At 41.7% G+C, this 26238-nt stretch overlaps 1 protein-coding gene across 1 annotated transcript in view; it reads left to right on the top strand.

Moving 5' to 3' along the window:
• OBSCN (obscurin, cytoskeletal calmodulin and titin-interacting RhoGEF) overlaps window positions 1-26238 on the top strand; it is a 184233-nt gene that overhangs the window by 130756 nt on the left and 27239 nt on the right. Inside the window, exons 84-92 of the mRNA XM_056336858.1 lie at window positions 573-689; window positions 1959-2123; window positions 3429-3587; window positions 4821-4998; window positions 6652-6765; window positions 7478-7645; window positions 8006-8108; window positions 8658-8787; window positions 9900-10005. Coding sequence (XP_056192833.1) covers window positions 573-689; window positions 1959-2123; window positions 3429-3587; window positions 4821-4998; window positions 6652-6765; window positions 7478-7645; window positions 8006-8108; window positions 8658-8787; window positions 9900-10005 — 1240 coding nt within the window. The remainder of the gene's footprint in view (window positions 1-572; window positions 690-1958; window positions 2124-3428; window positions 3588-4820; window positions 4999-6651; window positions 6766-7477; window positions 7646-8005; window positions 8109-8657; window positions 8788-9899; window positions 10006-26238) is intronic.

Here is a 26238-nt window from a genome sequence, read left to right as displayed (position 1 = left end):
TCCAACTGATGTGGTGCTCATGGGTGCAAATGCGTCCAGCTGGGGCTGATATCCCAGCCTGTAGAGCCTGTGGCCTGTGCTTACCACTCCAGGTGCCAGTGCTGAGACCCTCACTGGCTCCGGTTGCTGGCATCTGGAGTGGGAAGCACAGGTCACAGGCTCCATGTGCTGGGATATCTGGTCGCTGGCATTGCAAACACACGGACCACTCTCGACCAAGATCTGGCACTGAGCTCACCCACTCGTGCCCTCCCACCCGCTGACAGCACTGGTCTCTCCTGTCCCTCCATCTGGTTCTGCAAGCTTTGGATCACATTTCCCCAGTGTCAGCCCTGCACTGGAAAAGCAGACAAATTCAGCGTTTTGGACATCGTGCAATCTGAAATGATAACTGTCTGGTAAAGGCTGGGGGATGGTTGCAGATGTCCAAACTACGGGCTAGTAAGGTCCAGCAGAGCTGCCCAGCTTTGGCTGAGTTAAGTCTATGAACCAGCATCATATGAGCATTTCCAGGGAGCAATCTTTTCTGTTTTCTTTATAACCTTTCTTCATTCTTCTATGCATTTTTTCAGAGATACACAGATGAAATTTTAACTAATGAAGACCCTTCACAGCCACTTATCCCACCACTGCAGCACTACCTGGAAAAACCCATAAACAGGATCCAGCAGTATCAGACTATAATCAAGGTGAAGAGTTTCTTTTATACGCTTATATCAGATATGTTTATGTTCTTTGTGTAGCTTGTGCAGGAAAATATTTCATATTTCTTGGCTTCCTTCTGATGCAACATACAATTGAAAGCTGCTTGAGTAGGACAGTCAGTAATCACCACCAGTGAGGGTGCTCTTGAAATACTTTTCTAAATGTAAATCCAGGTAGATGTTCAGTCTCCAACCCCATAAAGTTCAGCCAGCTTTATCTGAGGGGTCTTTAGATATGTGCATATGCGTATATAAAAAAGTATGCTTATATGTGCATATATATATATATATGGATACATGTATGTATGTATGCATGACAAGTATGAATTTGCTTCACACTCAGCAGCCATTATTTGTAAAAATAAGCAGTTTCCAGTGTGTAAGATACTGACTTACCACTTTCTCTCCTTGTGTTTCATACTGATGTTTAGTAAGATGAAATTTATGTTTTCTGAAAAGCTTTGTCCCATTCTACAATCCTGAAATGTTTCATCTTTCGAGTCTTCATCTGTCCTCCTATCCCAGGTTCTAGCCCAGACCACAAATGTTTCAGAGAGGCATTTTAAATAGTATTTTTCATGAGAAATAGCACTAGGATACCCAGGAAGATGGGTATATTTCATGCTGAAATATTTCTGTATTCTAGTGTTACGTAAGTGAGCAGTTTGAATAGTTTGAAGAACATTAACTTTCTAATTTTAAACACATGCCTGCACACAAACAACAAAATTTTGAAGGTTCTCTTGGAACAGAGAGCAACCACAGGGACTTTCCATGCCTTCATTGCTAGAAGGAACAGGAACAAATATGAGCGGAACAGGATAACTGCCATTTTGTGTTTTTTCCAACCTCTCTCTTTATTAATCTGGTACTGACTTGTAGTTTAGCACTACCATGTGAACTGCTCGGCTTGTGGCATCGTCAGGGCAAGCGTGAGAGAAATGCATTGGATACATTTAGGATTGCTTTGGGTTTTTTTTGGTGTTGAATCACAGAATTATATCTGGTATTTCCTTAAGCTTTATCTTTGTTTAATATCAGTTGATGTAAGGAAAAGCCAGACTCATTGACATTAAGGCTGCAGAATGGGTAGGAAAGAAGTGACTTTAGTAGCTAAGCAGCATATGGTAAAAGAACGGCATAAAGTTGCTCAGACTAAAGAGCTGGAACAGGTACCGAGAAACTCTGACTATCAAGGAAATGTTGAGGGTCTTTTTCTGACTGCCCAGTAACATTTTCTTCATTGCTCTACAGGAATTAATCCGAAACAAAGCAAGAAATAGCCAAAACTGCACGTTGCTGGAGCAGGCTTATGCCATTGTGTCTGCACTCACCCGAAGAGCAGAAAACAACCTCCATGTCTCACTCATTGAGAATTATCCTGGGACCTTGGAAAGCCTTGGTGAACCCATCCGACAGGTAACTGGAATTTCTCAGTCAGGGTTAGGGCTATGCCTGCCTTCAATAGTTTCTAAGTAGCCTTAGGTCCTACAAGAAGCTCCTTTAGAAATCATATCTGAGAGTGAGTATTTGCCTATTGCCTTTCGTACTGTTCAGAGAGGTGGATGTCCTGGCTTGATTAAGGTTTGAAGCACTAGATCATAGATGCTTATAGAGCAATTCATACATAATATAGTCATTTGCCTTTCCAAGCCACTCATCAAACAGAAACAGATTTGTTCTGGGCCCCCACATTTTAAGCATTTTATATTTTTCTCCTCCTCTCTCACTATTGGCAAGCTCCTGAAATTACTGGCATCAGTGGGTTTTTCCTGCTGATTCATCAGGTGTTAGAAGCTCACTGAGCCTTTTCATCTACATGTTTTCAAATTTACACTGTTCTTTCAAAGAGGTTAATGGGCTGGGCAACTTAATACAAGGGAGCGCAGCATACATACATTGGATGTACTCCATGTGAAAACATTGTGTCAGCCTATGGAAGTTTCTCCCACAGCTGTTCATAGATCTTCGGAAGACCTGTGTGCTCCTCCAGGTGTCTCTCATGAAATAGATGTGTGGTTTAGGGGCACAGAGGAAAGATGACGCAGCTATTAGGACACCAGTCTAAGACTTTCAACACCCTTACTCAAATTCCTGCTTCTTTGTAGACTTACTGTGTCGTGCTGGGCAAGACATTTACTCTGCCTGTTTGTATCCTATTGGGAATCGCAGTGTATGGCTGAGCAAAGTTGTAAGGCTAAATAACAGTAACACTTGGATGGGCTTGCGTCTATCCACATCTAGACATCTGATCACACCCCAAGAGTGCTTACTTCTCCCTAATGATGCCAGGGGGGAGCCCACATCACGAACTGAGCTGTGTGTGTCTGGATGCATGTGAAATGAATGTCCTGCTCTGGTGAAGGAGACCAAGTAAACATATAAAGTGTCCGCCTAACACACAAAATACAGTTTTCCATTAGCATTGCCATTTCCAAGAGTGTGCCTGCCTGACAAGAGCTCTGTGTTTCTCTGGCAACAAGTAATACTATTTAAAGGAGAATGCAATGACAACCGCTGTGTGCACCACTGTTGGTGCTGTCAGTCTAATGCATTGCTTTCAGCATTAGAAACAATCTTCTGTGCTGTAATAAAACAGATACATAAGGTGACGATGTGACGGTAAACATTGATTGTCTGTTCGCTGAAAAATGATGGTGAGACATCATTGTGCTAATGATTCCAGATTTATCACTATGCGCTCTTCCTTCTTTTTCCTATCAGGGCCACTTCATTGTGTGGGAAGGAGCTCCAGGAGCTAGGATGGCTTGGAAAGGACACAAAAGACATGTCTTCCTCTTCAAAAACTATATTGTGATCTGCAAACCAAAGCGAGACACAAAGACAGACACCTACAGTTACATCTTCAAGAACATCATGAAGGTCTGATCATTATGTCCTCACCTAGAGCATTTCTTTGTCATTTAGAACTTAACATTTATATCCAGCTTGGACATTTCACTAATCCTTTTGAGCAGTTCCTTTGTTTCTAAAAGTCTTTGAAGCACAAGTAGAATCTACGTCTATCCCAACATCTCTCTGTTAAACCTGTCAGAAACATGTCAGAAACTATCAGGAGCATGGGTGGGTTTTTACTGGGAAGCAATGGGATGACATGTACAAGTGTTCAGTCATCTCTTACCTCATCGAGTTAACTGCATAAGCACATGATATTGATGTGAATTTTTCTGTCTATAGTGTTTGCTAGCATTTGTAGATTTTTGGTTTTGGCAGTTGTAGTAAATTTAGTTGTATATTCCCAGTGGTTCTCTCCGCTGGTTATGTCCTTTTCTGACACCAATTCCTGTTTAAAAATGAAAAATTCAGAGGATTTGATCAGCTCATCTTCAGACATTCAAGGCTCAGGTTAAAATTGCAAGAAATTGCAGAAGGAGTTCTCACAAGGCAGTAGATGCTCAACTCCAGTAAAAATCAACCAACCAAACAAAAAAGTTTGTGAACAAGCCCATTTGAGGCTTTCTGAAAAACCTTATCTCTTTCTTTACCAATATTCATAGGTGGATTTTATTTTCCAAGAAAAAAAATGGTGCTTTGTCCAGAGAGTGGCTGTTCTATAATTTCTTTTCATGTAGTCCTTAGTTGTGCTACTCCTGGGCCCAACAGCGCTGCAGTTGTGCATGGCAGTGTGTCCCACCTTGGGATACCCTTTAATGCTGGATAGTATTTCCCTGAAATGTGATAATTACTCCCAGGAAAATTTATATCTGGTAACCAGAAAGTCAGGTGTACTGGAGAAAGGTTTGCAAAGTGATCCTGATTGCTGTTCAGCCAAAGCCATGTTGCATTGCTCATGCAATATGAAAACTCTTTAAAAGTGATGTAAATTATCCCTTTGCTGTTGGAGCATCTAATATTGCTGTAATGGGAATGGCACAACTTAGATCCGCTAAAGAGAGTACATGCTGGCAGCAGACTTGCTCGTCGATATTTTTTTCCATTTTGAACCTTGATTGAAGATGGTTCTGGTTCACACAAGCTAAGTTCAGATCTGAACTGTCCTAAACTCTGGGATTCAGCTGTGGGAAAGGTCCTGGCTGAAATTCAGCCCTAAGAACACTGACTGTGTGTTGACTCTCTGGTCCTTCTGTCGCGCAGCTGAACAACATAGATGTGAACGACCTTGTGGAAGGGGATGACCGGGCATTTGAGATCTGGCATGAACGGGAAGACTTGGTCCGCAAGTACCTCCTTCAGGCACGTACAGTGAATATCAAGAACTCCTGGGTGAAGGAGATCTGTGGCATACAGCAGCGGATCAGCGAGCCGGTCTGGAGTGAGTATGGCCCGAGATAGCCCAAACCTCCTGTATTTTTTTTGCGTGGTCTCCCTGATTCAGGAACGAGATTAGCAAAAGAGGGAGAGAAACCATTTAGGGTTATCTGCCACCTCTTAAACTGAGCTAGGGTTGGAGGTTTTCCTTTAATCACATCGCAGAGTGTTGTAAATAACAACTCTCATGACTTGACAGCAAGCAGTGAGCTTTAACTGGAGTGGTTATAGCAGCGTTAGGTCCTCCACCTGAGCTAGGGAGGGCATCTTTAGCACAGTGGGACAGTGGTGTTTGACTCTCTCCATTTACCATCAAGGGAAACAAGACTGTATAGCACTGAAGCGATTAAGTTTACATGACAGAGGTCCCACAGGACCTGTATAGGTTTTTAGGCAATAGCAGGCCAGGCGAGTGACTTTCCAATTACTCTTCAAAGTCCATAATCCCAGCGTGGAAAATACAGGCTGATGAGCTGAGAAGAGCTGGCTATCCCTGGCTATTTCCACTGATGTGGATTCGATGGAGGATCAGACAGTGGTTGCTCAGTTGCCTGTCATCATATTCATACATTTTTTTGTCAATAATCAGAGGATGTTGTTTTCCAGCAAAATAGCCCAGAAAATGTGCATCACTGGAGAAGAGAAACACATTATTGAAACTTCTAAAACACAAATTGCAGAGCTGGCACTGGAGAGGCATCTGATCTGGCAGGGATTGTGGAAGGGTAGATGACCACAGAATCTGGTGACAAGGGCCCTGGCCTGCTGCATGAAAAGGATCAGACTCCAGCGGGTAGTTTTCTCAGGACCTGACCCAGAGTCCTACTCATACCAGTCTCAACCCCCCTGTGACTTTGTTGGGTACCGAATCCTCCATTCAACTGCTGGCTTATGTTGCTGAATCCGGCCACATGTGTTTCCTTTGGATTTTTATCTCGTCATTCAGGCTGCTTCATCCTCACTGTCATTTGAGATTCCACTGGTTTTTCTATCCACAAATTTATCAGCAGGGATATCAGGTCTTTATTGTCCAGGTATAAGCTACAAATGATGTCCTTTACAGTGTCTTTTTGGTGTCTTAAAATGCCAGAACAGAATTTGTTTTAGTGTATATACACTGAAAACAAGTCTGGATATTTAATTTTTTTTTTTTTATTTTAGTGAAGTGTTCTAATGAGGAAGACTATCAGAATAATTTTGCGTAGTTTCATATGGTAGTAGTAAATTAAAATAAAAGTCCCTTAACAAAGCACAGAAATCATTGTACGGAGACTAACAGAATACTAGTTTGGATATCAAGGGTGCATTTTAATTGGGGAAATATCTTAACTGTGGTAGCTGTGTGGTGTATGAATAATGGATGGGCTTATTAAAATTATGACATAAAATACTTCCAGATAAGCAACAAACCCCTTTTTTTCTATGGCCCATCTTTATAGCCAACAACAGGTATTTGACAGACTGAATTTAGTCTCGGATAAGCAAGGACAGCATGCCACCTGGAAAGTCATTAGCTGCTAAAATTCCCTGTTCAGCTTTCCATTCTGAACCTCACAGATCTTCAAAAATGATACCTATCCTTACCTTACTTTGCAGCCGCCACCCTATGGACAGAGCTCCCCTCCTCCAGACTAACATGCTCATTCTGGTGTTTCAGTACCTCCAGACTTTGAGGAAGAGCTGGCAGACTGTACAGCTGAGCTGGGAGAGACGGTCAAGCTGGCTTGCAAAGTTACAGGAGCTCCCAAGCCATCTGTCAGCTGGTACAAAGGTATGAGCAGCAAGTCACGAAATGCACCGTCCACAGTTGTTCTTCAACTGTATTGCTTTGTGCTAATCGGGTAGCAGGGAATCTAAAAGCTGACCACCTAGAGATACCCAAGTCTAGTCTTAAAGTTAGCTACTAAGCAACCCAAGTAACTTAGATCTTCCTATGAGCTAATATACCCTGCTTTTTCAGGTTAGCCTGCATAGAGCCACAACCTGTGGCAGTTAGACAGCTTCTAGTAAATGAACAACTTATTTGAACTAGCTCAGATGTTTCCATGTCACAGCCCAGGCAGCTGTGTGGGCATAGTCTTTTCCCTGGCATTACTTGGCATTACTGTATTGCAGAGGAAACAGCTTTGCTCTAAGTTGATGCCTTGTAAAGATCTGTTCTGCATGTTTACAGTCACTTTGGAGGTGTTCCTTTGGCTAGCAAATCAGAGCTATAACTGCACAGCACATATTCTGGGAGAATTTCACTTTTAAATGAGGATTGGTGATGTATAAGGTCCCTCAACAGTGCTTTGCCCAGAAGATACTTTGTAGAGAGCTGGATGAAGATGAAAAGTTCATTCCTCAACTGCCAACATCAACTGCAATAAAGCAAATGCAGCTCTTGGTCCTCTCAAGCTGAAAAGCTGGACGAAATTCCCAGGGAGAAAATATAATTGCTACTAAGCTATTTTAAAAAAATAATAATTCCCTTTATCTTTAAGATGGAAAGCCTGTGGAGGTGGATCCCCATCACATTATAATAGAAGATCCCGATGGTTCCTGCACATTGATCTTGGACAACCTAACAGGTGTTGACTCAGGACAGTACATGTGCTTTGCTTCCAGTCCTGCTGGAAACGCCAGTACCTTGGGAAAGATCCTTGTTCAAGGTAAAGTTCTGCACAGATGCATTGTTTTAAAGGGGTCTGCTGTGTAATACCTTCCACGTAAATACTAAGACAATCCAGAAGGTCTGTATAACATCTACCGGATAATACTAAAAAAAATAATTTTGATGTACAGGTGCAGTCAGTTGCTCTTGGGTCAAAAAATTTGGTCTTTAGTGCCTTGTGTGCGGACAGCGTGAGAATTATCTGGTCAGGGACACATCCTGCATATCTGGTCTTATTTTCTGTTACTAGTTACATTTATCCTGTGTGCAGACATCATGAGAATTATCTGGCCAGGGACACATCCTTCATATCTGGTCATATTTTCTGCTACTGGTTACGTTTATCTTTGCTTTGCAGTGCCACCACGGTTTGTGAACAAGGTTAGAAATGCTTATTTTGTCGAGGGTGAAGATGCTCAGTTTACCTGTACTATTGAAGGAGCACCTAGGCCTCAAATCAGGTCAGTTCTTCAAGTCACACTGGAACAAATCCTCTTTTTCCCATTTTGCATGGACAGAAGTCTCCTGTCTTTACTTTCAACGTTATGACTCCTTCTTCTCTCTGTCTTCCACCTTAACGCCATCCCAATGCTTGCTTTTCCTCATCCCAATGTTCCTGGGATTCTCCTGTTTGTTCTGGCTAGAATCTGAAAAGAACTACCTACAGATAACCCCTGACAGGACTGTATCAGACCTAGTGCCCTGACAATTTTATCATTTCTTTATCCTCCCTGCCTTATACCTGAATAGATTTTATCAGCGACCAGTCTGGGGTATTCAGACAAACACCTCAGCATACATTCTCATGATTTGAAGCCCTTTTCCCTGCATTGACTGGTGAGATTTCCTGAGAAGAATCTCATAAACCTGAGCAGTTTAGTATCCATGTGTGCTCTACCCCCCTGTAGACCTATCTTGAGCTGTTTGCCTGCTGGTCTGATAGATGGATCAGTGAGCTGAGGACTTCATTATTTTTTTCCTGGCTTATGCTCAGTGTTTTCCACATGCAGGTGGTACAAAGATGGTGTAATGTTGAAGGACACAACTAAATACCAGACTTTCAGTGAACCACGGAGTGGCATGGTAGTCCTGGTGGTCAAGAACCCTTCCAATGAAGATATGGGACACTATGAATGTGAGGTAAGTTTGGAGAGATTTAAAGATCTGCTGTCTGACTTGACACAGGAGAATTAATTTTACTAGGAGAGATCCATGCATGAGATTAGTGACTGAGTAATTGCTACCACGTGCCGTATAAAAAATGTTTATAAAAAAAGTCAGGCTCTTCTGAAGTAGAACTGGATTGTGAACATCCAAAAGCTTCAGAATATTATGATCTGAGAGTTTAGGGGTTTAAATAATAATTGAGTGAGCTTTCTCTGTGGATTTGATTTAGATCCAGATCTCTAGAGGTACCTCTTACAAAGTTCAGGGCCGTTCTGACATAACATGTTGTTTCTGGAATGTCTTTAAATTAGGACAGATTCATTCTGCTACACAGAAACCATTCAAAGCCAAAAGAAAGAAATTAAGTGTAAATAGAAGTAAAAACCACTGACATTTCTGTTTGTTTAGCAAGCATAGGTGGAAGTACCTGATAAGTTAAAATAAAAGTACTGTAAAATATTTTCTATTCATTGTAATAAAATAGTAATAAGCTCTCAGGGCTCAACTAAAAACAGTTGACTTTGGTTCAGGAAATTAGGATGAGTCAGCAGACCCATGGTAAACAACTCGGCTCACAGCAACTTCACAGTTATTTCACAGAAGTGTTTAGGAAGTTTGAAATAATTTAGAGACTTATACTAGAGTTTTAGCAACATCAGATTACCTTGCATTACCATTAGCTAAGATCCCAAGGTCCGGTATTCCCTTGGCTGATTAAGACTCAGTAGGTTAACTGATGCTAACCAAAGAAACCCCCTCCAGTGACCACCTGAACAGCCCACAGCAGGAATGTGCGCCTGTTGGTAGAGAAGGAGCTACCCCAGGACAAGCCACAGGCTGCAGAGCAAACTGCAGCTAACTGTAAATTAACTGATGTGCTGTAACTTGTCTGTACAAGTAATTTATGGTAAAGTGTTATTGTGAACTCCACCGAGCAGCAATGTGTTCAAACCCTAGCTTAGGTTTGGGGTTACATCTTCATTTCTGTTGTCATGTAATTGCAATGAATTTGTAATGTAGTATAGGAAGGTTTTATTATAAAAAAACACCCTGCATTTCATTTGGTACTGCATGATTCTCTTTAGCTGGTGAACAGATTAGGGTCTGCAAAAAGTGGAGCAGAACTTTACCATCACAGTGCTGCAGCCCTGACCCAGGAGAGGAGAGGAGACCAAGCCATTACCATAGAAGGTATGATCCTTGACCAGCTCCGTAAGTATGTCAGTGAATTGCTCTAAAACCACCTCATTGAGGATCGAATATATTTGCCATCTTATCCATGTCGATTGTTGGTGTACTTGTATCTGTATGTCTATCAAGATGTGCATGGGTATACTGCATCTCAGCTCTATACCCATCACCATCTGTTGATTGCCAAATCTGGCAAATCAACTTCATCATATAATGCTCGTAAAGGCATTATATGGAAAAGGAGGAGCAAATGAAGGGTACATCTCACCACCACTAGTGCAAGAAAAATGTTTCTGTCCCTGTTCGAATACATGCAAATGTGTGTCAGCCTGGCAGAATGTGAGTAACGTATGGCTGAGAAAAAACAGGGCCAGTCGGTAAAGCTGCAGGCATGTCATGCTCATTGCTGAAATACCACTGAAGACCATCTGGAATGACAGAGAAAGCAGCAGTGACAGCAGCATAGCCTGGGTAGTATTAGTTGATCCATTATCTAGGACTGTTCAGGGAGTACACACCATATAGCCATAGCTTCCTTTTTCTGCGTGTTTCACCTGAATTGGCAGGGTGATAGGAACTGATTTGACGCCCATCCAACAACACATCTCTTTCTTAACACCTTTAGGATGTCACTGCCTACAGTTACCTTCTTATCAAAGGGATTTCCGCAGGCAGTGTGTTTGACGTGCTTGCTATAAACCCATCACAACCAAGTATAAATCAGCGACTACATCTGCGTAAGGAACATCTCCTGGCATAGGGAACCCATTCTTCGTACATCTTAGAAGTGTCCTGGGCTGGCTGAGCATGGCCAGCCAGTGCTGTCTCTCTCAAACAGTTCCCAGCAGTGGTTCAGGAGATAATACAGCCGAGGGACCATCTATAATAGATAACGTAGTTATCTATTTATCTAGTTAATAGGGTAAGAAAGAGGACCAGGACTGGCACAGGCCATTCTATTCCAGCAGACCTTCGTGTCAGAGAGCTGTCCCAGATGTGGTTAGTGGAGACGCAGCCAAGAAAAGCCAGGGGTTTGCCAACAGCTGTAGAGCCTTCTTTCCTCATCAGTGTTTTCACATTGTCTTGCAGTAATAACAGGGGTTTAAGGGTGCTTTTGACGGGATAATTATTATTATTATCAACATTCACTAAGAGCCATCAAATACAAAGGCATCCTGACTTGAGAAGCTGCTGGGCAGCAAATGACTGGAGTGTGGAAAAATATTCAGGGACAATGGTACTCCACATATATATTTTTTCCCCCCATCATTTTCTATAGGTCTGTGCTGTTGGCTCTGTCTGAGACGGGGTCCTGGATGGCTGGACCCTTTAGCCAGCCCCCTGTAGATACTAATATATTATGACATTAAGAGGATTCAGACACAATGGGCTACTAAGATTAATATTGTGATCTATGTACTTGCTTGTCTTCCCTTTATGCTTGCTTTCCTTTTAGTCCTTTCCCAAAGAACCATCAAATCATTTGCAAGCATTACAGGGAGAATGGTGTTAGTAAGGCAACATCAGAATTGTTTCAGCACAATAAACCTTGCAGTACTGGAAGCTTTGCCCTTCCTGTACCCTAAAGAGAGAGAAAAAGAGTTGTACGCAGGGTGGAGAGGGACACAAACAAATCACGGTTAGAGTGGCATATCTTGATAAAGTTCCCTTGTACCAAGGCAGATGATGTTATAAAAACAAGGGTTGTAAAACAGTGTTAAGGGCGTTGTTCAGCTCTTGGGGTTGTAAATGTCTATGTTCAGCCTTGCATTACTCATCTGCTTTTATTCCTGCAGTCAAACCCAAAAAATTTTGTGAGCTTGGTTGAAGAAATATAATTGGGGTTTGCCTGGAAGCTTCAGAAACGTTATGAAATAGGTTTTGGTCTGTGATGTGCAATTGCTTGAACTTGGTAATAGGGATGGAAATTGATTCCCAAGTCACCTCTGAGGAGAAGCAGAGGGAGAGCTGCTTCAGGCCAAGGGAGCAAAGAGCAGGCTTATCCATGGAGCAAGAGGATTGTTCTGAGCAGAATCGCATCAGGGATGCACTTGGCATAATGCACTGGGCCGAGGAGGGAATTTGTTGCTTTCTTGAGAATCAATAACCAGCCTTGGTCTGCCTATGGAAAAATCAGGTTCATCCGGCAAGGAACTGGAGGACGGATGGCTCTCATGAAGGCTTTCTTTTTCCGTCCTTACCATCCTTTCTATTTGTGAAAATGGGATTATTTGTTACTTCACCAAGAGGACAACGTCACTGTTGTGTGGTACTATTACAACAGAAAAGAGATGCTGTGTCTGTTTCCTAGCTTACCTGCGCAGTGGGCCTCTTTTACCCGATTTATCGTTGGTTCTGCAAAACAACAATTGTCAGAGCCTCCTGAGGCACCCAAGGGGCTTTAGCTGCAGCTGTTCCGGTTGTTATCCTCCTGCCTTTCTGTACTGTTCATTATACTGAACCAAACCTACTGTCACCATTTGGGATACCATTAGTACAGTGGTTTAGGAGCCCTGACCGGCAGTCAGCGGTGGCCCACAGTCTGACACCGTGGGTCTCCAAACAAACTTCTTGTCGTTAGGTTTAAATTCACACTGTGGGAATCTGCAGATCCATTGGAAGGGACAGATCCAAAAAGGATGGAAACCACTGGACTAAGGGGTCCCCTTGCAAGCAGCCGCAGCTTGGGCTGCCAGCCTGAATCGCTGAGATCTGCCTTCAGCTACACCTGGTTGCTGCGCTGAAGTCAATGGAGGGTTGCTTTCAAAATCCTTTTTCTGTGGATATGGGAAGAATTTTAAATACATTTTTAAAAAAAAAAAAAGTGTCACTGAAAGAAAATCCTTCTCTTTGACTTCAAGTTGACTGTCTGCTTTGCACCTTGCTGCTTAACCTACCCACGGCAGATCTGGGCTGGTGTGCTCTGGCATCCCTTTCTAATGTGTTCCTATGGCGATTCATTCATCCCAGGCTCACTAACTTGTTTGTTTTTGAAGAAAAACAAAGCTCAGCATTTTTGGAAGGTGTTGCATTTTCATATGGGTGTGCAGATTCAGGACATATAACGAGACAGGCAATAACAGGGGAAGGAGTCAGCTATGCAAGCGGAGATAAGCAAAACGGTAAAGACAAACGCCTGGCGTGGTTACAGCCGGGCCACGGGAACCTCTCCAGTTTGCCTTGGATCTCATGCAGAGCTTTGGGCAAGTCGTTTAATTGCCTTGTTTGGTAACACCCACCTTGCAGGAAAAAGCTAAATATTCTGAGGCTCTCAAACGGAAGATTGCTTTAAAACACAGAGGAGCATTTGGATCTGTTAGCACCACATTTTACTGAAGAAATAGAGCAGAGGAATTTGTCCCCTGACTTTTTTGAAGTTCCCTGGTTAGGGTGATGATTAAAATATTTGTGTTGTTATTTTTATTCTGTTGGCATCGCCATTTTGGGGCTGGCCATGTGGTTTTCAGCACAAATTCAAGAGAGTACAATCTGCCTTTACAACATCTCAGTCCCTGCAGGAGTGGAGCCTTTTTTTTTTTTTTTTTTTTTTTTGAGAGAGAGAGAGAGAAAGCAAAACACATTTCATTCACACAATTTAGGAAACTCCATTATGTCCACGAATTGCTCATTTTAAGATTAGCTTTAGCAGATTTGTGCATCCCCTGGTTGCAGATTGGCCTCTGAAGCGTAGCAGAAGAGGGTGAATGCAGAGCAGAGCTCCTGTGGTTTATGCCAGCAGCATGTACTGTGCAGGAAAAACAGGTTTATGCTTCTGGGAGTGAAGAAAGCAGACATAAAGTTTGTAATAAAGGCCATAAACCACCTTTTATCCATTCAGTGTGAGAAGAACTGACTTATCCTAAATGTTTCATCACTTGTAAGTCAATGATTTCATGTATTAACCAGAGAGGAGTCTAGTCTTATAGAAGCACTGGCTGATCCTAATGCTTACAGCTTTTAACCTGCTTACCAGGGGCTCCTGCTTTGTGAAGCTGTTTTCCTAAAATGCTATTGAACAAGTTGAAATGATAAATCTAGTGCTAAAACAGATGCAGAATATTTTCCCTCTTGGGGAAAAATTAAAAAAAAAAAAAAAAAAGAAAGAAACCCAAATTTTCTCATCCTACTTTCATGTGGTTCTATCCTTCGTATAGGATTGCTGAAATCCTCCCTCACACCTTGGATAGCACATATAAGATCGATCTGTCACGCACAAAACTGCAAGTCATCAGGACCCGTTTATGTCATTTACAGCTTCCTCATCCCAGGCCTGCTAAACTTTTGAATACTGAATCCCTTTGACATCTGCGACATAAAAATATTGTGTTTGATGTCATTTGGGAGGACTGCAAGAACAGACATTAATAAACATTTAAGAGACTTCCTCTTACAGAAATTGGGAGATTTCATTAAATACATGTTTAAGTATCATCTAAATACAGTTGCTGTTAAAATAATTGTATAAAACATCTATGTTTAGGTGTATAATCAAATTAATTCCTATTTACATCAGAACTTACACTCTTCTGTTTATGGGTTAATCTCATGATACTACTTGATGAGGTTCTCTAAAAGTTATGTAAAAGTTGCACAATATTGATTTAAAGGGCTTAAAATTTCACTGAACGTTTCTAACCCGGGTGCAGTAAATTCTTCAAGCACTCAGTTCATCTTCCATCATTGTATAATTATCATTCCACCATTTTAAAAAGGGTTTGAATTATTTAAAAAAATATTAAGTAAGGGTAGGTAAACAGTTACGTTGTAATTGTGTTCATAGATAAACATTTGAAAATAATTTTGCCCTTTACTGACTCAGTAAGCTATAAACTCTAATTTCCAAGCAGACCTTGTTTAAACCCACCTAATTCTGCAGTAACTCCTTTGACTTTATTGGAAATTATTCCAGATTTTTACATGGATAAATGAGACAAGGCTCTGGAAAGAAAATATAGAACTCTAGGTCGGATATTAAGATCAACATTTGCACAAAATTCTTTTTCATTATGGTGGGTTTTGGTGTTTTAGCTGGTGGCAGAAGGAAGCCCTTGGAAGTGAAGTGGAAGGAAAATTAGGTTAAACTATTCCATCTAATATTGTAGGTGTATTTTTAATTTTCAGTCAGTGCAGGTTTTGGACACTGTTGAAAACATCAGCGCTAATCATAAGTTATTTAACAAATAATACAGACACTACGAGTTCCCTGGGCAAGGACTGTTTGTAATTTTATAGACATATTTTTAAGTTGCCGTTCACTTTCAATTCTACCAACTGAAAATTACCAGAGCTTATTTATTATAGGCTGGCTGGAAAACTGAAAACCAATTTCTGGACAAATTACTTTGAGATTAAATTAAGGGTTTTTTTAGAAACTTTACTAGTTTATTAAATAAGAAATGGGGCTTGGTGTTGTTTTTTCTAGATCTCAAATAGGTTCAGCAGTTCAGAACGTGTTCCAAACAGTCTGGTTCAAACTGTGTCTTAATTTTATTCCAGCAGATAGGATGGAAACTTCTATTAGCTCTTCAAATGGTATCTTCCTTATTTTTAAAAATGTCAATTCTAAGAAATATTTGCAAAATAATTAAATCATTACTTTTCTTTTGATCTTGATATACATCAATAGTTTCTTGTTTGTTAGGGGACAAGGGTGAGGAAAAATTGCAAATTATAGCAAAAAGAAGATGGAGCAGGCTTAGATGTATTACAGGGCTCTCTTGGGTTTCCTGGGGTTCTTTTTTTGATGTACCTGATGATAACGATTGTAGTTTTCATTGTTATCAGCTGGGATTTTGCCTCTAATCCACAAAAGCTTGGACATTGTTCAGTGTTTGGGGAGACTCTTTGTTTAGTAAGTGAAATCAAAATTTAAAGACGTTCAGCTCTCCAGGATTTTCCAGGTCAAGGCATTTTCATGTTTCTCACACCATCACTACCTTATAGAAAAAAAAACCCAAACAACCAAACAGAAACAAGAACAACAACAAAATAAAAAAAAGGACCTTGTTTTCTGGCTTTGACCTGCTAAACAAAAATGTCACAATCTCATGGTAGAATAAACAGATTTTGCAATAATGTTCTCCACAAAATATTTAATTTCTAAGCTAAACCTTTCACTGTTCAGAGAGCACTCTGAATTCTCCTTCTTGGTCAGAAACACTAAAGGTGACTCTGGAAATAACCACAGAAAGCATGGATGGGATGGTACAGTTGTTTTTTTCATTCATTCCAGTTTATTTTTATTAACTGAGCAAAGTTAATTTAATCATTTCAGCTTTTGCCTTTCTTTAACCCCATGCTGTTCATACTGTTTTCTTTGTAGTCACTGAACAAGAGACTAAAGTGCCCAAGAAAACCATCATCATGTAAGTGCTGATTTTTTTTTTTAAATAACATTTGTGTTTTGCCTTGCTGCCTATGCATGATCCAATAACAAGCTTGTGTTTATTGGCCATGCAAGTGTGTTCATTCCCATCCCACCAGATCTCATGGCATTCTGGGCTATGCAAAGTGACCACCTGAAAAAAGATCTTACTATCCCTTTCAAAAAATAGCAACAATGGTGTTAGACACAGCCTGGGTCAGTTTGTTTATTAGATTACATGTGAAAAAAAATTCCATGGAAGACTGCCAGAATTGTGCAAGAGTTCAAGAAGGTAGTCTTGAGTCTCAATGTTGACAAGAAACCAGCTTTGAAAAAATGTACAAACTTAACAAGTATCTCATAGTTTATGATGATTTCTTCTGGCTTTCTATTTTAAATTCATCAGGAAAGCCTCTTATGATGAAGTAGAAGGAAGATGCATATTTTTATCCCCTTCTGTCTCACTATGAATTTTTGTCCCAGTAATGACTTGGTCTGTTTGGATACTTTGAGCCTGGTTTATATTGGGTTCCTATAACATATAAAGATTAATTGCAGCAAAAAGCAGTACTTTGTCAGTCATATGTACACCAGAAGCTCATCAGCCATTAAAATCTTAATGTGTCTTTTCCTTTTTTAAGTAACAAAACCAAATACATAACCAAATTGTTCCATGTGCTGGAAGGGGGACATTGTCCTTCTGTGGTAGGCCTTCAGAGCACCTCCAAGCTGTTCAAATCATGTCCTAATGGTAGTAGGTGACAACACAATGGATATTTTGGGGCAGTGTGTTCCCTCAAGGGTTGTCCTGTTGCTCTAATCAGTCCTTGACTTGGACATGATGCCAAAGTTGACTTCTTTTACTTGGGTGAGGAGAACGTGTGAAATGACAACTAAAATATGGTTAAGTGTTGCTTACCTTTTATCTCTTTTATTATTTTCTTTGGTGACTATTCCTTATGACCCATGCATTTAGCACATGCGGAGCATAAGAAGACATGTCCCCCCTCCTAGCAGCTTCCACCTTGAATAGGCAGTGAGCAGACAGGAGAGGCAGGAAGGGGTTCTGCTGTGCCCCTCTCTCTTGCACATCAGTTCAGTTAACCTCTCCAGTCCTTAGACCGTTTACCCTCCAAAGACCAGAAGACGAAGGTGTTTCTGCCTGCACCATCTCAAGGACCAAGGATTCAGATACCAGTGGGATGGCTAAACAGAGAAATATTTTTTGGTACCACATTCAAAAACATCCTGAGAAAGTCATGACCAGGAAGGAATCACTCAGTCAGACTACATCTAAAGCTTAGTAAATCTCATCTATCTACATCTCTGCAAATCACCTGGAGAGATGCTTTTATTTTACATCTCTCCTCAGTCAGCTGGTAGTCCTTTTCCCTTCATGATTTCAGATCACAAGCAGCAGCATTAATACTGGTTGATTAAATAATATTAAACTAATGCAAAATACCATCAGTTATGCTGATTTCTGAATTTCTGACATGTAAATTCCAAAGACTGTTGCTTTGGACAACTCAAGAAGTGATTCCCAAATTAAGGGCTGCAGCCCCAAAGGAGGTCGGTACATTTATGAGTGGGATCTCAGAACAACAGAAATCCCCCTCCTTTTGCTAGTGGAGGCAGTCATGAACTCATTAGAGTGGACTTCAGCTGGAATTAAGCCAGTGATGGGGTAAAGTTTGGGAACGACTATCTAAGGGCACACTCCAGCTCTCCTTAATTTGCAGCAAGCTGAGGAAAGAAGTAGCTTGGAAACAACTAGCAGAAAATAACAGATAATTTAGAGATGGGATTGAACAGTGTCAATATATGCAAATCCCAGACCAAAACCACATTTTAACCTTGCAATGTAGAGCAAAGTCGAGTGAAAGCCCACAGGGATTTGTTCTTGTCTTTATCTAGAATGATTTCATTTAGTGTAATTTAGAAAGGCACCATGGCCGTTATGAAAGGTTCACATAAGCCTTAAAGCTCTATAGCAAAACTATAGACAATTTGGGGGAAAAGGGGGGGGGGGGGGGGGGGGCAGTAGGAGACAGGGTGCTCTGAAAGAAAAGAAATCTCACTGTAGCTGATCCCATCCTGAACTTCGCTGCATCCTCTAAGGGGAGAGATTGATGTGGAAAGAAATCTGATCTCCATAGCAGAACGCAATATACCAGTCTCTAAAAATAAGACGAGTAAATGACAAAGGCCACAATATACCTAAAAGGATTAGTTTTCCACGATGGTTAGACAAATGCAACAGGAGAAACTGCCTCTCCTTTCACAAGGACTCCTTCCCCCCTTCACCGTATCTCAGTGCAAAAGCCAGAGCAGAGACGGCTGGAGAGCGGAGCTGGTGACTTCCAGCCCTGTGTGGCTGTGACTAGGAGCTGGCGAGGAGAAAGAAATGAAAAAGCTATCATCTTGATCCATAACCCCAGTCCAGGCCACTGTCTTTACCCTTCAGTTAATTCTTTTTTTTTTTTTTTTTTATCCCATTGTTTGGAGGTAGGGACAGAATCTCAACTCTTGTTTGATCCAGTTTCATCTGTAGCTCATTTAAACTTGATGCTTGTCCTGGCATGTGAGCAGAGAAGATTGTTTTGACACAAGCTGCGTATTTATACGGGGATGCTGAAAAGTCCCAACTGCTTTCGATATGTCCAAAAAATCTAAAGTAAGGCCAGCAGAAACATGCTGAGAAATTATAATCGTGCATCCCAGATTGGTTTGGTGCTCCCCTGTCAATTGGTGGTAGCAGGATCAGGCTGTGTCTGCAAGAATGATATTGTGAAAAGCAAAAATAAGTACATTTTGGGGTAGATGACTTGTGCAGGAAATGTTCTAACTTTCTTTTCCTGGTCTCCAGATGTTTAATGCCCTTTTAACGTAACTGTTCTGCATGTAAAAATGCGTATCTCTGATCTCAATAGAGTCTTCAATAAAAAAGAGATATGTTACAATTATTAAAAAAGAGGAACCTACTGACCCTACTGTAATAAAGGGCATTTTGCCACTGAGTTTGATGAAGCCAGGATTTTAGCCAAGGATACCCAGGAAAAGGTTAAACTCCTTGAGTGTTAAAATCTTTGGGTGAAACTGCTATATGGGTCTAAAGTAGCAGAGTAGGTGGTCAACACAAGCCCGTGAAATATAGCAGCATCCAGAAGAACATTTCTCAGTGAACATACCTCTGTGGTCTTGCGCTCAAGGAGGTTAATGGAGCTAGGGCCCACCTGGGGGAAGGGGAACAGAGGGCTTCCCTGGCTCAGAAAGTAGGGGGTGATGGGCATGTGGGTGTGTGCGTTGCGTGTGTATCCCTTCCGAAATGACACGCTTCACCAAAAGCTGGCGTTCTCACAAAACTAACCCCACTGTAGCGCCTTGACCGACATTGGCATGTGCTGATGGAGTGTGGCTCCCCGAAAAGTCTCGTCTTCCTGCCAACTCCCAACCCTTTCTGTCATCAGAGAGGAAACAATAACCACTGTGGTGAAGAACCCAAGACAAAGGGGAAGGGTTTCTCCAGCACGTTCTTCTTCAGGCCACTCGCCTTCCCGCTCCCCCAGAGCAGAGCCAGCTCCAGAGCCAGTGTATGTCTCAAAGATCAGGCAGCCTGTCCACAGACACGAGCAGGAGGTGACACCAAAGTCTGCTGTTCCCGTGCTTTTTGTCACAGAACCAGAGGACAGGCAAGGAGCAGCAGCCAGAGATGTCCTCTTAGAGACCAAGGTGGAAGAGAAAAAGCCAAAATGGGTTGAAGTGGAGGAAATAATTGAATTCAAGGTGAAAAAAACGCCAAAACCTGCAAGGAAAAGAGGCTCTTCCCCAGCAAAACAAGAAAAAGATGACTCGGGGGTGTTAACATTCACATTTCCCAGCTCGAGGCCTAGGCGTTCCCCAGAAGATGATCCAAACACTAACAACTCCAACAATAAATTGGTAGAACAGTCCAAATCTTTGCCTAATGACAGTCTCTCTGAAGCTGATATCCAGCCCCTGGTGTACATCACTGAGCAGGAAGGAGCTCAAGTCAGCAACGAAGACAGAAGCTCCCCGACTGGGTCCGAACAACTAGAAAATCATTTATTTATGGATTATGGAACCGAGGAAAAAAGCTTCCCACAGGAAACAAGTGCTCACTATGAGTCAGACGTGGCTTCCCCGCTGCTTGCCTGTGGGGGTGAGCCTTTGGTCTTCAGTTTTGAGACAGCTGGTGCAGACCAGCAGGAGCTTCTGTTCTCACTAGCGAGTCCAGAGGTTAAGGAAGAGGTAGATGAATCAAATGTATCTTGGCCTGTGGAAGAGGGGGTACCTGAAGCAATGCAAGATGCTCTTCCAGAAGAGCATGATGTCGTGATAGTTGACGAACCAGAGGAACTACAGACCGACGACCTTAGCACCCGGGATCGCAAAATCTTAACCCACAATGGCAAAGTATTAACTCTGGAGGATCTTGAAGATTATGTTCCTGAAGAAGGGGAGACCTATGGGTGTGATGATCAGAACCATACAGCAGAGAAACCCTGCGAGATCTCTGTGCTCCAGACAGAGATTAACGAGCCAACAATTGGGAAGCCGGTGCTGCTGAATCTGGTGAGGCCTGTTGTGTCCCAGCCCAGGCAAACATTTTTCAGCCAGTTTGAGGAGCATGTTCCTGCAAGCATGTTCATGTCAGCGTCTAGGATAACCGGTGTGCAGTCTGTGGGACCTTCAAACATCTCTTTCCACGTGAGCGATGCCTGCATGGCAGTGACGCCTGGAATGCATGCAGCAACAGCGGCAGCTTCTCCTGGTCCCTCCTTCACAGTAAAACCATCTTTCTGCACCGAAGTCCAGCTCTCAGCAGACAACGGACAGTCAAGCTTTAAAACTGAAGTTTCCACAAGAACCCTCAACTATGGGACTGTCGGCGAGCCTGTTACCTTGCACATCAGCACAGAAGACCTCTCCCAAAGCTGAGCAGTTGCAAGCATAATTTTCAACACAAAAGAAAGCAGCATTTTAGAAAAAAAAAAACCAACTAATTACAATTGTTGTAGGTGAGGGGAATTGGTGATGAAGATCACAAGGTAACATGTACAAGGGAATACCTTTGAGGAAAATATATTTAAATACGATATGTTGAGCTTTTCCAGTCTTAAAGGGAACACGTCTGTCAGAAAAGTTTGAAATTTTAAAAGCTTTGATCAAGGTGAACATATATCATTCCATAGTGGAGTAGTGTTGGTAGATTTAGGAAAAGCCTGATTCTCCTGCCTATGACAGAAATATGAATGAATAAGTGCATTTTTGCCCATGAACTTAAAAATTACTGCAAGTGCCCATTTGTACATTACAGTGTGGCAAGAAGTTGAAAGTATCTAAGCTTTTCAGCATCCTTCAGCAGCCCAGGACAGGAGGACTATTTCCAGCTAAAGCGACCTCCTGTCACTGTATGTGCCTGAAAGTCATGAAGCATCACACTGCTTTGACTCTGCTATACACTCTGGACACCAATTAGCTCTCAAAATTTCTTCATAAACCTTTCAACATGCACAGTCTGGTTCCATTTTAAACTTCTGCCACAGAATGAAACATACAGAAATTATTGCCTTTACTAGGGATGCAAAGGCCTGCTCAGACCCTTTGGTTGAAATCTGAATTTGACTATTGAGAATCACACTGACTTGAGGAGGCAAGAGTTTCATTGTTCTCTTCTGCTTTAAGTTAAAAAGACCATCTTTTTTAAATGACTGCTATTTTCAAGTCCACTTCCTAGTTGTCTAAAGATACAGGTTTTATTAATCTGTTTTCTAGTGCAGTGGATTTATAAACCATATCTTTTAAAATATAGATTTACTTAACGTGCACCAAAAGATTAAGGTGCTGCACAAAATGACTTCTGCATCTATAATCAAACACTAACACATACAAAGAACCACAGATGTGGTCTTTGTCAATAAGTATTACTGGAAGAACATTTGGTCTCCTGTACGTGCCAGTGTTGAAACATTACTCTGAATAGATTGATGTGTGATGTCTCCTGTATGTGCTAACAGGAATTCACTGCAGAGCTACAGCAAAGTAGCAGGAGCACAAAGACAGTTTAAAAAAAAAAACAAACAACCAAACATAAAGAAAAGAGGTCTTTACCATAAGTGCCTGGTTGAAAAATACATCTGTTGAAAATGTATTGGGCTGCTTGGAAGCACTGCCCGTTGCAATTGCATCATGTTACTGTAGACATGTATGTTGAGCTGTCTTGTAGAGGTGCTACCTTCTGTGGAGTTTCTCTGGAGCTTTACAGGGGGAGCGCTGATCAAGGGGAAGGCTAAGATGCGCTGAGCATGGCCCACTTCTGTTGGCTTCACCAAAAATCAATGTTTGCACAGACCTTCAACAGGTTGCTCAGCCCTGGAAAGAATTGAGCTCATAGGCTGAAATATTGGTCCCAGTTGAAGTCAGCTGGAGTTTGTCATTGATCTCAGTAGGACCAAGCACTGGCCCTTGGCAGAGATACGGGGTGAAAAGTCCCGACACCTCGTCCTGGCTGAGTTGTGTAGAAGTGTTGCAATAGAAAATGTTTTCATTTAGGTGGTGCAGGGAAACGAGAAATGCTCAGACGCAGCTGAATTTCTAACTAGCATGAAGAGAAAGAACAGAGTGAGTTTCTGCCTTGGAAATGTGCGTGTGATGTTGTCTCAGTGTTTCCCAGTGAGGTAATACTGTGGAGCTTGTTCTGGAGCCCCCCCGACAATATTGCCGCTAACAGGGACTGGATTCACAAAAGGTGCTGGCACAGAAGAGTAGATTTTTCCTTCTGTGGTTGCACCTTGATCATGTGCTCCCTAAAACGAATGTATTGATTTCAGAGCCTTTTACTTTCGGTATCCAAACAGGATGTTATGTGTAATATCATGTGCCCTACCCTCAGAATATAGGATGCTTTTCCAGTGATTACATGTGGTAAAATAAATCAAGCCTCTTTTATGTTACTCTCCCATTTTTTATAACATCTCCTTGCTTTATACTGTTTGTTTTATAATTAAGTGATAGGAAGGATATACATTAGTGCCTTTTTCATATATTGCACTGTACGTTGGAAAGTAGCAGACATGCCACAAGGAAATACTTTCAAAACTAAAATTATTTCTTTTCCATTGGGTCTGATTCTGATCTCAGTTATTCCAGTATCAATCTAGAGTAACTCCACAGAAGGAAGGTAATTTGATTCACATTTGCAAAGATACTACTGAGAAGAGAATTCGCCCTATGGTAGTCTTCAAAAATATAATATTAATCCAAAAGATAATAAAGTGGGGGAAAAAAAAAAGTGGAGGTTTCCTCCTGTTGTAGTTGATGCTCAGGTTTTTCTAAAGGAGCTAAAAGGTTGCAGTTCAGATGGTTGTAGAAAAAATAACTATACTTTGATTCATTAACTCAAAGCAATTAACATCTGTTTACATTTTCTTTTGCAATTTAAGTAAAAGAGAATCAATTGAAAGGAATTTTTAAAATTCTATGCAGGACTGTTCAAAAAGTGAAAGGTTCATGACAAGTCAATTACATATACTTTCAAAATATTTTCCTAGAGGTTAAAAATTATGCTTGTGATTACACTATGTAGATAACTAATGAGACGTGTGGGGGTTTATTTCTTGTAGGTGAAAACATACAGCTGTATTAAAAATTTTAATACAAAGAATGTTTTACTAAAATTCCTGCAGATAAATGGGTATTAATAAAGTGGAAACTTCAGTTTGCTTGAGGTACAAAAAGAAAAAAACATACCAGAAATAGTCAAATGCAAGAGATACTGTTAGATGCTGAGTTTATATCAATAAATGTCTTGCATCAGCTGTCACTGAACTCACTGGGTTTCTGTGTTCTTCTCTGTTAACGGCACTTGATGGTCCATCAGCTCCAATTGACTTCAGCAGGAGCCGGGTTGCAACCCAAGAAGATTAATGCAGTTGGGCTCTGACTCCTTTTTTTTGTGGACGGTTTCAGAGGTGTTGAAGTGGCAGAGCCTGTTTTTAGGGATACCTACAACTCAGATCTGTGAGTCGATAATTTTGAACAATGCTCATCCTCTTTGGTCCTTCTCTGAGGCTGAATTAGGTCTTCAAAATATGTGTCAGTTTGGTGTTCTTGGTTATTGGCTGAAGGAGATGTGGGGTGGGAAGGTTTGCGGCTGAGGTATTAGAACTGGGAAACAGGCTGTCCATCACTGCGATGATGACGTACCTCAGCTAATATTAAAGTTCCTCGGGTCAGCAGGATCATAGTGTGTAACAACCCTGAACAGGGAGGAAAGGGGTGGTATTAGCAGCATGGGGGAGACTTGTCATACATCACCTGTGTGCATGTACCTGTGAATATATTTTCTCTTTGAGAGATACTAAGAATGGTTCATGCCTTTCCAAACAGTTCACTCGTTAGCAGCTGTCCAACTCATAGGACAGCACCAATTGACCGCAATCACAACAGGAACACCAGAGAATCAGTTTATCTAGGAAAACATTTAAAGATCTTCCACCCGGCACAGTGCTGATGAACACTGAGGGGCAGTCTGGGACATGGTGTGAGCAAAACTTGCTTTTTCCATCAACAAACCCAGAACTGAAATATTTCATAACCAGTATGGTTATGGGGAGGACACTGAAAACAAAAATCAAGTGAGATGTCTTCACAGGGGGCTGATCCAAACATGGCCTTCAGCTTTACCTGCTGAGGTCTGCCATGGGGATGTAGCTCCATAAGGCCAGGAAAGGGGTCGAATCCAAACAGCTGGACGTGCTCCTGTGCCAATGGCTTTGAACTAGTCAGAACCGTTTGTGTGCAAGTGCTCTTACTATCTGCTTGAACCACATGTCATTTCACGTTTGCACTCTTGCTTGGCAAGCAATCACATCATGAACGTGATGAATTGTCTTAATCTGACATGCATTTTGTCTGGCTTTATGGTTACTGGAGCGTTTCCTTAGGTATCGGGTGCCCCTTTGTGGCACCTCGTCAAGATTTGTGGAAGGTATATTGGGCAGGAGATTGGATGAGATGAACTCCTGAGGTCCTATGATCCCATCCTAGCCTAGCTGCTTCTACCAGCGCTGACCAGGGATGAAACCACAGTATTTGTCTCCTGGGTGGCCATTCCACAAAGGCATATGTTTGAAAATCCATTTTTCTGTTTGCAAAGGCTTTTGTTTTCTCTGTCTTCAGAAGCATGAGTTTCTTGAAGCAGAAGCTATATCTTCATTTGTTTAATGCTTCCCTATACACTGTGCATTACTAGACCAGGTGATTTTGCTTCTAGATTATCTTCCAAAGGCATAGGCCAGTACAAATTTGAAAGCCTCAGGTACCTTCTAGCGCAAAGCCCAGCAAAAATATTGAGATATTGCAAAGCAGGACAAATATGTTACTTTAGAGCAAGGAGTAGCTTCTCTGCCATTCTCTCAAAGCTCATGAAGCTGAACATCTCTCCCTTCTTTCCCCTGCCCTTCTCCAGAGTCACCGATGAGGCTAGTGCCTGCTCACTCCTCCTCCTCCCCTGGGAGAATAACCTCCTCCTTGCACGCAGGGTCTGTGCCAGTGCAATGGGGTCACCATTGGCTTCATGTCATTGATCTTAACGAAGGTGTTTTTGACAGAGCAGCCAACGTAGGGTTGAGCTGGGAGATGGATCCTTTGTTCCACTGTCTGGGGAGAGGCCATGTGTGTGCAGTGTGGCGCAGTGTCCTCAGCCTGGTGAGATACGTCTTTCTGAAGCGTGTTGTGTGAACCTTATTATGTTAAGTCTTAGCTATGTTCCTTCTTCTGGAATAACGCACTGTTGCATCAGCTGTCTGCTCTCGGAGGGGAAAATGGTAGAATTGCAAATATTT

The sequence above is a fragment of the Falco biarmicus genome, chromosome 4 (genome assembly GCF_023638135.1).
Source record: "Falco biarmicus isolate bFalBia1 chromosome 4, bFalBia1.pri, whole genome shotgun sequence".
In the NCBI taxonomy this organism is placed as follows: Eukaryota; Metazoa; Chordata; class Aves; order Falconiformes; family Falconidae; genus Falco; species Falco biarmicus.
The sequence above is the reverse complement of the archived record's forward strand: the minus strand, read 5'-3'. Positions and strand labels throughout refer to the sequence as shown.